General features: G+C 40.8%; 2 protein-coding genes across 2 annotated transcripts; one reads left to right on the top strand and one right to left on the bottom strand.

The window, feature by feature from the left end:
* Positions 1–6: 6 nt before the first annotated feature.
* On the bottom strand, positions 7–11041 carry LOC118334930 (leucine-rich repeat-containing protein 52-like). The gene is made up of 2 exons (XM_035671032.1): positions 10027–11041; positions 7–4175 (listed from the first exon to the last, which is right to left on the bottom strand). The coding sequence occupies exons 1-2, from the start codon at positions 10673–10675 to the stop codon at positions 3847–3849; spliced, it is 978 nt and encodes a 325-aa protein (XP_035526925.1). The 5' UTR covers positions 10676–11041; the 3' UTR covers positions 7–3846.
* A 2817-nt stretch (positions 11042–13858) lies between these two features.
* On the top strand, positions 13859–16513 carry mgst3a (microsomal glutathione S-transferase 3a). Its single transcript, XM_035671039.1, has 6 exons — positions 13859–14201; positions 14581–14706; positions 15166–15239; positions 15378–15435; positions 15611–15683; positions 15794–16513. Exons 2-6 carry the CDS (start codon positions 14590–14592, stop codon positions 15931–15933), a joined length of 462 nt encoding a protein of 153 aa, XP_035526932.1. The 5' UTR covers positions 13859–14201; positions 14581–14589; the 3' UTR covers positions 15934–16513.
* The last annotated feature ends 164 nt before the right edge of the window (positions 16514–16677 follow it).

Raw genomic sequence — 16677 nt, 5'->3', positions numbered from 1 at the left:
CATATTTACCATGAAGACATGAAAGTGGTATCGATCTTCTCATCTAAGAAGAAAGCTAAAAAGCCTAGTTCCCAAAACGTCTAACTCTTAAAATTTAGGTTTTGCTGTGGTGATGATGTGGGACGATGCTGTTCTGGTTAGTGTCACTAATGTAGCATTAGTGAGAGGAGAGCACTTCTTCTAAGCTTTTACACAGTACATTGTACTTGGTGATCCGTGTTGGAGTCGATTATGGGGGCAGAACTGATGCTTTTTGTCTCTGTGTGTCAGAGCACATGTATACATGTGCCTCTAAATATGGTCTGAGTTTGCAGTGTGGGGGTGTAAAAAGTGCAGAATGTTGAATTTCAGTTCATCCACTTAGTATATTATTGAAGCACAGCATATTTAGCTTCTATAAAGTACATCCAAGTGCTCATATGAAGCAAAAAGTGTCAATATGGCCAGTTGTTTGCCCTGTGTGCAGTACACAAGAATAGCAACTAGGCACATATTTATTAAGAAAGGGAGACGCGGGTACTCCTTATCATTCCATCTGTGTCACTGTGCTGACATAAATTACAGCAACAGCTCTCCTATTTCCAGGCTGCACCCTCACCCTTGCCTGTGGCGTCACATGGCCTAATCATCAGAATGTAATACTGCCCACAGTTGAGACTAACTCATATATGCATGTACTGTATATAGATATAGATGAGAGTTTACTACACAGACCTCAACAGACATGCACATTATGCAATGCATTTTGTATATACTGAAGGAACCCATGCAAATATTACACCCAAAGCCACGAGAGCAACCAGCAACCAATGGTTCAAATGTTCAGAGGCATCTCAGCATTCTGTTTTAGTAGGCAACTTACAGTTACAGTACGTGGGTCACTATCTCCAGTAGCTTGGTACATGCATAGTTACATATACTGCCATAAGTCAAGACCACTCCCTGATTAATGAAAATAATATTACATTTATATGTCACAAATGTATTATCTCTGGATAAACACTAATTAAGCAAAGCAGACAATGCATTTGATACTCAACCACCCATAACCAGCATGTCTGTACTGTATAGTATGCTGTTATTATACCTGTTTCTTTTGTTAAAACAATAACATTTTTGTATTTGTAGTTCATTTTGGACAAATCCCAACAAAATGCGAGTGCCAGTAAATGTGTAAAGAAAGGTTTCTTTGTAGTATTGCAGATCACATTACAGGAAAATAACAGATTGTGCGGAGTCAGAGCACAGACTAACCGCTCTGTCTTCAACACATTTTCATCACACAAGTACCAAATAACTTTAACTTGGTAATTATCCAATTCCTCACAACTGCATTTGGTTGTACCACTACTCTCTCACTTCTCACAACCTGGTAGTCAGTCAACAGTTGGACAGCTCAGCAATTAATAAGTAAAAGTCACATAATCAGCATAAAAGATGTTTTTAACACAGATATTTTGACTTTTCATAGTAGAAAAAGTTTTATTTAAGTGTCCTAGTAAGCCATGACAGTGTGATAGAACCAGCATGCACAATACCAGGACCCTGAAACAGAAACAGCTAAATGGAATTCAACCATTATTTATTTGTTTATCTACACCTGTGCTTTCCCTTCTGTGACGTGTCGAAATGCCTGCTGTGAAATAGGTGTTTTACCTTGTTGGCCAAGCTGCAAGATATATTACAGTAACTCAGACTTGCATACACCCAAGCTTTTGAATTCAAACACTTTCATAATAAAACTTGTATATAAAGTATATAAAGTGACATAAAGTGAGGGAAGAACACCTGGTCCAAACACTGTGAGAGGCTCTCCTCCCTCTCAGGTCCCTCAAAGGTTCTATTTTGTTCTTAAATCAAGTAAATCATTCTGAGACACAGCTGATTGTACAATATAACACAGAGGACGGCATATTAGAGCAGCTACCTTTAGGCCATTGACATCCCTAGTCCAATAAGGAATCATTTTATTTCTGCTCCTTCCTTCATAAGAAGTTCATAACAGTCAATGCCAGGGTCAGTGGAGTGTTACAGCCAGATAACTTTGAGCAAAAATATGGAGGTAATATAGAAGTGGTCATTCTGCACTAAGTTTGTGATCTTGGACTTGCAAACAAAACAAAGCAGGTATTGATATTTACCATTGTGAACTGAAATTATTCTCTTTTTCTGGACAGCTGACTTATTGCTGTAATTCATGAAACACCAGGTTTGGAGTAAATTCACTCAATTCAAAGTGTAAATAAAAAGTGTAATTGACTTATCAAGAAATTAGGAGCATGTTTTTTTTTTTTTTAAGAATGAATCTCAGATGATTACACCTCATAAGGCTTTTCGGTGCATCAACAGTGCATGCAGAAACAGATAGAACACTGCACTCAAACCCGTTACCAAACTAAGAATGGAGTAGAAATCAATTATCACACTCTCCTGTTTACTTGCCATCCAGCAGGGCCGACTGCCAAAACAGAACTCAGCAGTTGGCACATGTCGGCTCTAAACTTCACAAATAGATCTTCAACACATAAACTGTGACTGCCGTTTGTTTCTGGGCTAATAGATGAGGGAAGCAAACTATCAGTGCGAAACCACACATCACTGGACCAAGGATGGAGGCGCTCACATCTGCGAAAGCTCAATCACACATACAACTACATAGAACACGCTGCTGTGTAAATGCGTGCATACATTTATCCATCTACACTGGATAAATGCATTTCATCCTATGTAGACCGACCACACCATTTTTAATTCATGTGGAGGCTGTGAAGCTGAGTCACAATTCTCTTGCTATGCTTGTTGCCATCATGGAGGTCCACTGGGGAATTTTGTGTGCAAACAATGCTGACCCTATAAGTAGGGTCTAGATTGTCATATTACTGAGCAGCAAGTGTATCTATCCAATTTGTAACATTATTACAAATTGTATAGTATGATGTATGTGTATGTTTTTCCAAATAGCCAAAATGATTCTGTTTTATTGTAAAAAAAAAAAATGGGGATTATTTTTTTAAACTGTCTTTTTACTTGGTCTTGTCTCTGCACCTCTAAATATAGTAAAATACCTTAAAAAGTAACAGTGGTTTCTACTGAAAATAGTAGGTAATGCTCGAATTAGGTGCATTATGCACAGTGTCAAGGTAAAAAACAAGCAGTTCACACCAGCTAAAACTGGTTGATGTCTGAGCCAGACTGATAAATTACTGCTGGACATTAAAGAGTTTGACATTTTGGGGGAAAACTCTTACTTACTTTCTTGCTAAGAGTCAGATGATAAGACTGACACCACTCTAACATTGTTTAACATATAGCTACAGCCAGCAGCCAGTTAGCTTAGCATAAAGACTGGAAACACATTTCTTAGTTGGGAGCAGTTTCCAGGTAACAGGGAGAGACTCTTGTTGTTGCTCCTGGCCAAGAAAACAAATGAGATACAACATGTTAATTAATTAGCTTTAGAGATGCTGCTGGGTGCATTTTGTTAAATCTCAACAGAGCCACACTACATAAGCTAACTGTCTCTGGCTGTAGCTTCATTACAATTAGGTATTGAGAGTGTGATCAACCTTCTCAACTAACTTGAAAGCAAATAAGCACAGTTCCCAAAATCTAAAACTATTTTTAGATCCACAATGGCAGCTAGAGTGCGCATTAGGTCACCTCAAAGCACACTACAAATAAGAAGAATTACATTCTTCATCTCTGTTGAATCCTCTCTTTTCTCTTTGAGCTGAGCCTGTTAAACAGACTCAGTTTGACTGCAGCGTCATTAGACTTCACAGACAGTTCTGGAAGTTGACAGGAGGCACTGTGGGAATCCATTGCGGCAGAGTGGGATTAAATCTTTTAAACAGTATGTGACGTTTTCAAATTCCCGTTGCCATGGTCACTCCTGGCCCGCGAGGTACGACCCGTCTCGCTGGTTTCTTCCTCAGTGTCCACATCCTGCTGTTCATCTTTCTTCTTGATGTACCGCTCATAGAGCACCATAATGACTCCCATCACCCAGGCTGACACGGTTCCGGCAGCAAAGATGACAAAGCCGATGACAACAAAGAAAAGGTAGTCCCATGAGCCCAGAGTCTGGTGACATAACGTCCGTAGCTGGATGCCCACCTCACCCAGACGACGGCCCTGCATGTCAGCAGGTGAGCCACACACCGTCTGGCCCTCATCTGTCACACAAACACACAGCAAGAAGGGATGATGAGAATTAATCATAGGATAATGGAAAACAAAACATCAACATATTTGGTTAGGAAATATAGTGTAAATTGTAACAAGTGCTTTTATTTTAATGTTCCAGGGTGGTGTTATTCTAACAAACAACCTACAATAAACAGGTCAGCTGTCCTGAAGTGGCATTATTCAGACTATTGAGTCATCTTGTTTAGGAGGAATTTCTTGAAATCAATTCAGTTTATTTTTAATACAAGTAATTGTACCTTAAAGGCACAGTGTGTAACATTTAGGAGGATCTATTGGGAGAAAGGGAACATAATATTCATGGGTATGTTTTCATTAGTGTTATAATCACCTGAAAATAAGAATTGTGTTTTTTGTTACCTTGGAATGAACCGTTTTTATCTACAGAGAGAGCGGGTACACTCTAAACACTGGCTCTAGATGGGATTTTGTGTTTTGCGTGAGTTTTGTTGCCACTGTAGATTCAACACGCTTGGAAGGCTGAGCTGTATTGAAATGGTTGCGATCTACAACATCACCACTAGATGGCGCTGAATCCAACACACTGCTGATTTAACAGTAGCAAGTAAAACTACATTAGGTCTTTGTCGATTAAATATTGCTTTTGTTTTTATTAAAGCAGGATAACCACATGCATACATAATTACTTAAAAAAACCTGAAAAGTTGGTTTATAATCTTAATTGTTTATCTATTATATTAAATATTAATGAGTAAATAAGCAACAATCAAAGTTTGGAATCAGATCTCCTAACTTATTGTTAAGAGTTTAATAATCAAAAACTCAGCTAACTTGCTTCATCCGGTCTTTAATTAACAATGGTGGCAACATAAAACCCCACACCTGACATCATATTATAATTTTTTTACAATGCTGACGAAGCCTGATTGGTGCACAGAGATACAGGACATCCCCTTGTGCCCTGCTCACCTCAAACCAGTGAGAAAAGCAAGGACAAAAACACAAATACAGATTTCTTTCATGTACAAATACTCAAACAGTTTTAACTTTGGAACAATGTGTGCATGTAGGAATCACTCAGAGTAAGAGGCTGATTGACAAAATATATTCTCAGGGCCTTTTAAGTGCATTTCTCTGCTGATCTCCTTTGCAAATCTCAAGTAACTTTGCTTACACACAGCAAAACGTATACAGCCTTGGCATATAATAATCATATGCTTTGCAGGATCCTTTGATGTTGTGAAATGCTAAAATAGCTTAGCAAGGGAAATATTATACATAGCGCATTAAACTGTGAGCCTGTTAAATAATTCAAGCATATTTATATTGTTTTGCATAACATTTGTAAATGGCAGCAAACTGAGCTGAAGATATCTCTAACATATTCAGGATCACACAGCTAAAAGACTATAATGCAGAAAACTGCCCCAGCAGGACACTGTTGCCTTTTTTACCAAAAAATGGCAAGGCTTTAGGAGCTTCCCGTGTTTTTCAGTTGATGCAGCATTAAATTACAGAAAAAAAAATTTTGGATGAATTATTCAAACTGCTTTCTCCCCCACAGTATTAGACAGTGACTTGGGCCTTTGTGTCTGCCTGAAACCACAGATAATAAGGTTTCTCATAATCAGGCACTGGGTATGACTACGACTAAGTCCTTGCCGAAATCCACAAATCCTAATGAAAACAGAGAGTTCCTCCTCTTTCACAAAACTACAGTAGATGGATACAATTTTAAAAGGCCTATCAGTCAAAATTAAATACACCACATGATGCCTGTCAAGAGAAGCATTTTCTTCAGAATATAATCCTGAAGCCTGGCTGAGTCTTTTGTTACTGTGAGCAGAAATGCAGCACAACACAACAGAGTGTTGCCATCTCCATACGGCCACTGTTTTTAATTGGCTTCTGTTTTTTCAAAGCTTTTGTGCTGGGGGGATTTCCCACTGGGAGGGATCAAAAGACTTGGAAGTTTCTGCACAGGGAACCGTTTTCTGTAACCTTATTTCTAAACTGACAGTCTTACAATACAGCAGTCCCATTTTGCTGGCATATATTGCAATGATAAGTAAATAGAACTCTGTATGGAGATGTGCTGCTCTGTGACTCTGCAAGATATTGGGAAAGGACCATAACAGAATAATTGTATGATAATTGTATTAAAGTCTTACATGAATAATTCATCATAGTAATGGTGTTTTAGATACATTTTTGTTTTTCTCACCTTCTAAGTGTTTGATGTTAATGGTGTAGAATTTAATTAAGTTTCACTGACCTTTGTTTCATGCATTGACTGCAGAGGGACTCCTATTGCACAAAAAACATCTTTTAGGTCAGTGGTTGCCAAACTTTTCATCTGAGTGGCCCTTCATTGACCACCCGACATGTTCCAAATGTGTTCATTTTAATTTATTTCAAAGTTGACACGACAAAAAGTTTATATTGTTATTATGTATTTTTTAATATGGTTGTGAATTAAATTGAATTGGTTGTGTTTAAATGTTGTGAATGCTTTGATTTGGTCTAGTTTGCATGTCTACCACTACCACAACTTCAAGTAGCAGTGTTTAATGACTACTTTTTGCTAACTACTTTAACATTTTATGTATCATTTTAGCAAGCACCTGTTTTCCATTAGTTTCAGCTATCATTTCATCTATATATCCATTACTTTTAATGAACTATTTAAACTCTTTATCCATTACTTTAAACTAATCCTTTCAATTGTTTATCCATTAGGCTACTTTTACTAAATTAATTATTTTAACCATTTCTCTACTACTTTTAGCTATCTTACCTGTGTATTCACTTCAGCTAAATATTTCAACTGTTTCACTTCTTTCACTTTTAGCTTGTCTGTCCAATAAATGTAGGTAATTATATCATCTGTTTATTCATTCATTACTACATAATCATTTTCATTTAGCTAACTATTTCAAGTTCTCTGCTAACTTGCCAACCACTTTTCATGCACTCTCAGTAGCAACACGAGGTGTTGGTGTTATAACTGACTCAGGTTGGTGGGAGGTGTGATTTGACAGAGGATGAGAGCGATCATACAGAAGCTTTTAATCATATCACTTGATTGTTAATTTCATAGGATGACTGAAACGTACGGCTTCCTAATATTTTATTCACTCAGTGCATAAATCTCCGTTCTTATCCTCATAGAAGCTCTTCTGTGGCTCACAGATCTGAAAATAAGCGTGCAGCTGAAGAACGCGAGGACACTCAGCTTCTCTAAGCTCTATCCACCACCGAGAATTCAAAAGCATACTTTGATCCTCTCAAAGGCTGCTGCTGAGTACTGTTCACACAATATGCTGCTAGACTCTGGCTAGAACTAACACACCCATCTGTACATACTCCCAACATAGACTATATAGGCTACATGCACAGACCTCCTCTACGAGACATAACTTTCCCATCTTCTATCTCTGTCCTTGCAGTGTCTGCTAGAGTGTTTGCGCACGTGTTTGTATCCGTGTGTGTGTGCCTGTCAGCTATGAAGGAAACCCTTCTGGCTTCACCCCTTACTCCCTCCCCCCAAAAGGACTGGCATCAAAGAAGAGGGCTTTCCCTCCCTCCTTCCCCCATCCACACTCTGCTCTATTTCTAGACGCTCTCCTTATATAACAGCTGAAAGAGTGCTAATCTAGCCAGGAAGGCGAGACAGAGGAGAATCTGTTGGTTCCTTCCTGATGCTTTCTCTCCCTCACGCTCACTCACCCGCTTGCTATTGATGCATCTCCTAAACCAAGGAGACAAGGGAGCCGTGTTGCGTGAACCAGGTGAGACCCAGATGAGAGATAACAAGGAGACAGAGCTTGCAGCCGAAACACAGTCGTCTCCAAAGTGTTATCCTTCTGCCACCCCCCCTCAAGCACTAAAAGTGTGCTTTGTCTGTGTTTGTGTGCCTAAATGCATGAATGTGAAGGTGAATTTGTATGCATGTGTGTGTAGGACTTTCCACATGCTTTAGAGGAGATATTGTGGTACTGCCTGTGCTGCCTGCTTGGAAGAGATGGACAGACTGTGTGTATGCATAACAGAGGTACAGAATGTGTGTGTATCTATGTGTCCGCCTTCTCCCTTGCTGGCAGCTGTCACTAGAAGAGGCTCCACTCCAAATTAAGCTAGACAAAAGGCAATGAGCAGCAGGAAAATAGGACAGCTCTTGCAGGACTCATTTGGATTCGGCCTAAGCTGCACAGGGACCATAGTGAACTATAGTGTGTGTGTGTGTGTGTGTGGGAGAGAGAGCAGGGGATGCCTTTTTAGTAAGCGTGGCGGGCGTATTATAGCTATGGTGTTAGAATTATGACTGGCTTCTTGCTCAGTAAGACACACTATAAATAGCTGCTGCCCTTTTGCATAGTGACACATCCACACCAAAGCATAAGCATAATAACTCAAAGTAAGACAGATTGTGGAATATCAGACACATCTATCAGCTTGACAGTAATAAAACAAAGGGGGGATCGATATTTGATGGTGCAACTATGATCCATTAATCACATTTGCAGCACAGAATCCCAGTAGCTAGATAAAATAGAGATTGATTAGTCATTTCGACATAAAATACCCACATGTTTTCCTCCCAAATTGCAGAACACAAAGCTGCATTAATGAACACAGTTGCGAGAGAAGAAATCAAATGGCTCCCTGCCTCCGATCTTCTTTCACTCCTTTGTTATTTGAAAGTCTAAGTGCTGTCACGCTCCACTACCATCACCTGCGTCTCATCCCACTGAAAGCTGAGAAAGGGGTGAACTTTGCAGGCTCTGCCATGGTGGTTACATACGGAGTGCATACAACTACATATCTTGTAAGACACACACTACAGCTCACAGGATAGAACTGTGGGAGATGATGGCGTGGTATGTTGTGTGTGTTGACGTGTGTCTGTATGTTTAATTGGTAATAAAGCACAATTTATTAGGAGTTTATAGTTCACAGTATTTTCTAAATCAGTTATATACCCTCAGTAACAACAATTTTAGGTTTGTTGGGTTGTGAAAAATCACTCTGGCAGATGTTTTGTCACACTGCCTGGAGGAGGATAAAGACCATCAGGCAAACTGCCCTGGGCTGCCGAAAGCGCCAGTCTTATAGTGTCAACTGTTCATTTGTATTTGGGAATATGCAGCACTAAAACACAATATCAAGTGACAAGATGAGGCCTTAAGGTGGGTCCTGCTTTATTTTGTAATCTTAAGACCCGTGTTGAAGAGGCTCCCTTTGTTAAAATCTGATTTTAGGATTCCAGCTTTGCTCTTATTTGCTCTTATTCTTAAGTGTTTAAACAATCAAATCATCACACAGGCATACACATTCCAGGGTGGAGGAAAAGGGGGGCAGTGGGGGTCTATAGTTCATTTTTGACTTGTGGCTCTCAACAGGATTTTTTCACAACCTGGCAACCCAAAAGTTGGTTTTACTAATGGCCTATACTTGCTATAACTGATTTATTTAACAAACATTTATAACACCATTAGTTACAACATATAAAGAGTATAATAAAGTGGTAGAATTCAGTTATTTTCTGTTTTGTCTGTTTTTCTTTCTGAACTATTTCTAAAATGTTCTCCATTAATATAAAACACTTACAGCTACATTTGCTATCTGAAATTGGTTAGATAAAGATCTTCATGGGATGCAGGTCGTTTATTGAGGGCAGCCACCACCAAAAGGCTAATAGTTTACATAACCGGGCATTAGAGAGAGCAGAGAAGTCCATATATGTGATTGGGACCTATCCACTTGATACTAAAAGGGAAAAGCAACAATAAAGGTCATGTTGTGATTATGTCAGCGTATATGGCATTGGAATAAAAGAGAATAGATGATTGATAAAACCTTGGAACTTGAAGCCCTCCAGGTGGACCCACAGACACAGGTCCTCATTGTCGCACTCGCAGCTCCACGGGTTCCCGCTGAGCCCCACCGAGCGCAGGGAGGGCAGCGCGATCAGGGAGGTGATGTTGAGGACCGTCAGGTTGTTCCGACTCACATCCAGCACCTGGAGGGCCGCGTTTTCAACAAAGGCGTCCGGATGAATCTCCGAGAGCCCCGGGTTGTCAGTCATCCTCAGCATCACCAGGCTCGCCAATGGGCCGAACGTCCTGTCCTCAATCCGGCTCAAGGTGTTGAAGGAGAGGTCCAGGTAGGCCAGCTTGCGTAGATTCCCAAACGTGGACTCTGATATCTCGGTCAGGGAGTTGTTGCTGCAGTCCAAGTACACCAGATCGGAGAGGTAGTTGAGCGCGAGCGGTGGCAGCTCCACGATGCGGTTGTTGGAGATGATGAGCTGCCGCGTGGCCAGCGGCAAGTTGACCGGGAAGGTGGTCAGGTGCTGCCCAGCGCATTGAACCACCAGCTGGTCATCGCACACGCACCTGTCCGGGCAGCCCGAAGAGAGCACCGGGGATGGGTTCACCCCCGTGGTGAGGAGGAGCAGAACTATGAGCCGCAAGGGTTGCGCGCTTGGCTGCGGGGCAAGACGCATGACACCGCCGAGGGCTTCATCCACCCCGTTTGGAGAGAGTCAGACACACTCACATTCTTCATTGATACATCCTCGAGTTTGTCCCAGAAATTATTTCCACAGAGGTCAAACCTAAAGCTCGCCCGTGGCAACCTCTTGCGCGTAATGTCTCAGTTCATCCTGTTGGTTCTGGATCCAGCGTGCATCCACTGTCTGGAACTTGACAACAAGATGCCTTCATGCTGTTTCAAATGTCATTGATTCTTCGGGTTTCTTCCATCAGAACACATCTATCCACACGCTGTAAACGCTCTCAACGTCCTCTCATGCTGCGCTGCTTGCAATGTTCACGGTCAGTTGTTCCACAACATGTTTGCCATCGTCTCGCTTTCCGAAACTGAATCCAAATGAGGGGGGCGCACTCAAGTGCGCGGCGAGTGGGGGTGGGGGGTGCGTTGTGGAGTGATCTCACGCTTTGGAGTGAGCTGGAGCGAGGGGGGAAGCTCTGGACAGCGGAGGTAATGGAAATAGAATTTTAAAGAAATTGTATATGGAAGCGTAATCTATGCATAGTTGTGGGACTTATAGTAAAGGAAGGTGACATGCAGTGGTCAAGCTGCAGGCACAGTGATCACCATCTACACATGCCTCAGGTGTGTTTGTGTTTGTTTGTGTGTGTGTGTGTGTGTGTGTGTGTGTGTGTGGAGGTGGAACAAAAATCCTGTGCATTTGACACCTGGGAAGTACATTGTGATCAGATCACATGGGCTTTGGAAACAAGAGAGTGGGGCAATGATGTGTTGAGAGAGGGAGATCCATATCAGACTATCTACACCACTCAGACCTATATGCACTATGAGGGCTTTACAGTAATGACTGACATATCAGCTATAGGCAACGAACACCCCAGTTCAAACTGTACCCGGTATACAGCCGGGAGATGATGATGGGACGAGATGAGATGGGACAAGGTGGTCTCAGGCAGCAGTTGTTTTTCTTCTCTCTCTGGTCTCAGTATGAGTCCTGAGTCTATTCTTGGTTCTCTGTGTAGGTGTTGAAGTGCTGAATCAGACTCAGCATGATGGAGGAGGAGGAGGACAGATGTGCCACTGACAGTCCGTGAAAGAAATCACCCTGAGTCGACAGTCAACAAGCTGCTGACCACGCTCACTATTTTTCTTTCACACACACATCCAAAAAATTAAGTTTATCTCTTTTTTCTGTAGGTATTCTGAGCTGTCAAAAAAAGAGCAGGAGGACTATAATCATCTATAACCTAATGCTTGTCCACACTTGCCATCCTGTGGACTGAACTAATCCACACAGCTGTTTTGTGGCATGGTATTCAGTGACTTTATGAGGACATCTAGTGACGAATACTTGGTAATGTTTCACACAGTTAGCCACTGCCACGCAACACTCTTCTCATATTATTTTCTGATGCATGGTTTGCAGCTGGGTAATTGCCCAAGTCCCATGCTTACAGTCTTTAACCTCAGAACAAACAGTGGCCCACTCATAACTCATTGAGTCTTAGGCTTGAATATTTCTCTAACACAATATAGCTTCACTCAGGAGTTGGAACAATATGGAAACTGTATAAACTGTACAGGTAAAACTAGTTCTCAGGAAGCCATGACCTCTGGCATACATACAACATACAACATTTTCTGCACTGTCATTCTACATTAGCATGACAGACAAATAGACGAGCTCCATATAAGGAATTCTGTCAAAGGTTGTAAATATGTTTGTTTTTGTAATCCCTTGGCTTACAGCATGTCTGCCACGTTTTACCGTATTTGCAAGGACTTGTCTCCCATATTTATCTCCATGGATAACTTGCATTGTAAAACCTGTTTTGGTCACAACCACACACTCTGGATGTAGTAGATCAACCAACATGATCTACATCCAAAGTGTGTTGCCATACTTTAGGTTGTAACAAGGACAAAAAAACATCACCATGATTTAACAATATATTTTATAATATCTAAAGTGATTATGAGTTCAGTCCTATGTCAGTAGTGCATTCAGTGAGCCTGCGTCTGCTCACACAATTAACAGCAGTACCTCAGCTTGACCTGATATGCGATACAGGAAACTCTGGCCTGTCAGGTTCCTGGTCACCTCAATAGAGGGCAGATTTTTTGGCTGCCTTCCATTAACAGGATCAGGGCCCTGTCACTGTGACCGGCTCACTGTCACGGCTCACTGGGGCACTTCAAAAGGACGGAGCTGTCATTAGTGTTATTACTTCTTGCACCTGTGCTTTTCCTGCCAAATCAAAATGCCAGCCATAAAAAGGGTTGTAAGCGCAGTAAAAGTTGACGCTGTCAGATAAATGGATGCCGTGTCGAATATATCAATCAGTCACACATAGATAAGATTCCTGGTTGTCTGGACTCTTAGACCCATTGTTTTACATCTGCAATACCTGATAATAAATAACCACAGAGAACAATTAATTCTGTGCAAGTATTCAAGGACCTTATGCAAGAAACTAGAGAGGAGGTGGCCACCCATATATGCAATCAACTCATAGCTAAGCCAAATTCAATCTTTCTTGCAATCTGTTTTATGACTTTATTATTTTTTTTAAACCCAACGAGGTAATACTATTAATGAACAAAAACGTAAAGAATAAAGATGGCCTAAGAAATAAATTACAATTTTATAGAAGCAATGTTCTTCTTTGCAAGTGAGCAAGTCCTGCATTAAAAATCTCACTTAAGTAAATTAAGGACAAACTAGTATTGTTATTACTTGCATTGTACTACTCCCCATACTGCAAGTGTGGGCTATTGGGCTGCATACTAAATGAAAGGATTATTATTACTGATGCATTAATGTATACGTTGCTGGTTGAGGTGTTTTTTTTTTAACTATTTTATATAGTGCTGGGTAGTTTAATCTATATTAATGCATTATAGTTCATAAGGTAATCATATGTTTTGTATGTAAAACTTTGTCTATAAAGTAACTAGAAACTAAAGCTGTAAGAAATAAATAATAGAAGTAATATAATAAATGGAACTGGAAGCACTGGACTGAAATAAAGCGGACAACCTCAAATGTGTTACTTACATCCAACCACTGCTAACCACCCTGGCTGTGGTGGGAGTTCCCTGTTTTGACTGGTTACCACGGTAACGTGCGTGTACCTGCGGTCTACTGCGCATGTCAGACAAGTGGAGCTGATTGTTGCGAGGAGACGTCGCTGTGGAGCAGTCAGTGTGTCGTTATGAGCACAGACATATAAAGTATGTTTATATGTCTGTGGTTAGGAGCAACTTCATTGATAAGTGAAACCGGAAGTTCACGTGACTTTTAGCACATATTAGCTATAATTTGCTGTCCGACAGACAGACAGACAGACAGACAGACAGGCTGTGTGGTACAAACGGTCACCACGCCCTCGCTGTGTGTTTGTGTTACGTGCGTTACGTAAGCCTCTACGCACAGGGACGCATTCGAGTAGGAAACTTAAGTGCAGTCGGTTTGTCTGAGTGTTACAGCTGTCTGCCTCGTCCTCTGCGTCGTTGAGGTACAGTAAACGCTAATATCTTTTAACGGGTTGTGTAAATGTTATGTTTCCTGTCACACTGGTTGGTGGAACATTAGTGACGCCGCTGGTTTGTCCTCATTTGACCTTGTGTGTTTAAGGCGTCTTTGCTCTCCGCTGTTAGTTCACTGACTCTTTTATTCCTGTGTGACAGATTTATAAATCATTTCCTTTACAGAGGGGGGTAAACACATGCACCCGATGCATATGCATTCTTATGAATGAAAAAGTAGCATTTTATGTTATTTTATTTTGCTCCCGGAAAATAACTCCTCCATTTTCTTACCTTACCAGAAAGGAAAAAAAAAAAAAAATAATAATAATAATAATTCGGTCACATTATTTTTCCTCTTTCCTCCAGTTTGCCAGGATGGTCGCGCTTTCCAAAGAGTATGGATATGTGGTGTTAACTGGCACTGCCAGCATCTTGATGGTTGCACATCTGGCCATTAAAGTTGGCAAAGCCCGCAAGAAGTACAACGTGCAGGTGAGCCAGTACCTTTGTGCCTCTGTGCCTTCGAGATGAGTCAGCACAAAGGCACAGACTATCTCTTTGGTTCTTTATATGTTGATTTCCAGGTGCTTAGTCTTCCCCAATGGTTGCACTAATAGATACAGATTGTCCTGATCTGCCAAACTACAACCCTGGATGTTATCACGTCTTTGTCATGATCTGATGTATTAATGTATTTGAGTTGGATTATTGTCTATAAAGTAAATTGAGCCTCGGGGAGTTTTATTCTACTTGACTTCACTCTGATGTATGTCTTCAAATATAGAGCAGAACAAAGTCCACGCTTTCTAATTAAAGCTGTTTAAAATCTGCTGCCACCCATTCAAACAGCAGCACAGCAGGTTTGTTTACATAGTTTCATGCTTGAGTACTGACCCTTTTTGTGCCTTTTGTAAAGCACTTGGAGTTGCCTGAACTTGCGTTTCCTTGCAGTACCCTCAGATGTACAGTGACGACCCAGAAACTGGAAACATCTTCAACTGCATCCAGCGTTCACACCAAAACACGTATGTATGAGCTCAGATATGGGCAATACGACTTCACTGTGCACATACACTGTTTGATATTGCACCACGCTTTTTATGATTCATAGTAACTATGGAAAAGAGGGTGAAAGGTAAAATGCTGTTATCTGCTCTCACCAGCCTGGAAGTCTTACCCGCCTTTCTTTTCTGCCTTGCTGTTGGCGGTTTACATTGTCCTGTAAGTAGATTTTTGCACTGTCATACCACTGTGGCACCAACATACTGCCTCCAAAATAAGGTGTTACATACGGTATCTTTAGCATCTAAAGCACAACATATGAGTAAGAAATGTATAGTCTTCATATAAAATCCTTTCTTACCTTTGCTTGTGTGTGTTTGTGTGGCTGTCACAGCGCCTCACCAGTGGACTTGGAGTTGTATGGATTATAAGCAGAGAGGTGTACGCACATGGATATTCCACAGGAGGTAAGATAATTAATTTTCCATGTTTGATTTACATTTTCTGCTTTTGTAAGGTAAATCTGGGTGTGAAGGTGATATTATAAGGTGATATTATTGTTATTACTATTCATCAGATCCTAAAAAAAGAATTCGGGGAGCTTTCGGGAACCTGGCTATGCTCGGGATGATTCTGACCACAGCCAGTTACGGCCGCCACCTGCTCGGCTGGACAGGGCCACGGATCGGCCCCTTTCGTCAGGTTAACTGTCACTGAGTGAAGTCTTCAGGATGGGTTCACCCTGTGATTCAACTTTATAATCAAAGCCACTCTACATAACCCATATAACTTGCAACATGTGTGCTAACCTCTGATTAATGTAACACTTGAAGTTAGGTGAAGTTGTCAAGTGACCTGACCGGTTCTCCTGGAAGGAAATGCCTCATTTAGGATCATAGATATTGTGTTTTCACTGATGGGCACTCCCACAACATGCAAGAGTTCAGTTTGTTTTCAGCTGCGCCCTGAAATGTTTGTCACTTGACTTTTCATATTAAATGTACTTTTGCAATAAACACATGCTGTAATAAAAGGTGAGTTTTCAGAAGGACTTTTGCCTTCCATGTTAGATGTTTAGAATATCGCTTTATGTTTGCATTTGCTTAGCTGAAAGAGTCAGATTTTGTATATGAATGAATACCTGAAAAAGGTTCGTCAAAAATATTCCTCTTGTTGAGTAAAAATAATTCCTGTCATGATGACGGTACATTTTTTTGTTTTTGAGACGGTTCACATCCTGAAAACAGGGTTTTGACATTTGTGGTGCTGGTATTAAATATTATACATTGGTTATAAATTATCTGTTATGTGTGTGTTTAAGGGAGCGGCTTTCTGTTTTTGAAAGCTGAGTATTTGTTTAAAGTCCACATTGCTTGTACAGGCAGGTGGACATTAATCACTGCTGAGCTGTTGGGCTCACAACTAACTGTGAAAGAAAATGCCCTTTGTACAATGACACAG

The sequence above is a fragment of the Morone saxatilis genome, unplaced genomic scaffold (genome assembly GCF_004916995.1).
Source record: "Morone saxatilis isolate NCDOM2014 unplaced genomic scaffold, NCSU_SB_2.0 Contig23, whole genome shotgun sequence".
NCBI lineage: Eukaryota > Metazoa > Chordata > Actinopteri > Moronidae > Morone > Morone saxatilis.
Note: the sequence above shows the minus strand (reverse complement) of the source record. Positions and strands in the feature narration are given on the sequence as shown.

Coding starts and splice junctions, on each gene's coding strand:
- LOC118334930 (XM_035671032.1), bottom strand. CDS start 10,675: ATGCGTCTTGCCCCGCAGCCAAGCGCGCAACCCTTGCGGCTCATAGTT. Junction 4,176..10,026: donor GGAGGGCTTCAAGTTCCAAG/GTTTTATCAATC, acceptor TTTGTGTGACAG/ATGAGGGCCAGACGGTGTGT.
- mgst3a (XM_035671039.1), top strand. CDS start 14,590: ATGGTCGCGCTTTCCAAAGAGTATGGATATGTGGTGTTAACTGGCACT. Junction 14,707..15,165: donor GCAAGAAGTACAACGTGCAG/GTGAGCCAGTAC, acceptor GTTTCCTTGCAG/TACCCTCAGATGTACAGTGA. Junction 15,240..15,377: donor CAGCGTTCACACCAAAACAC/GTATGTATGAGC, acceptor TGCTCTCACCAG/CCTGGAAGTCTTACCCGCCT.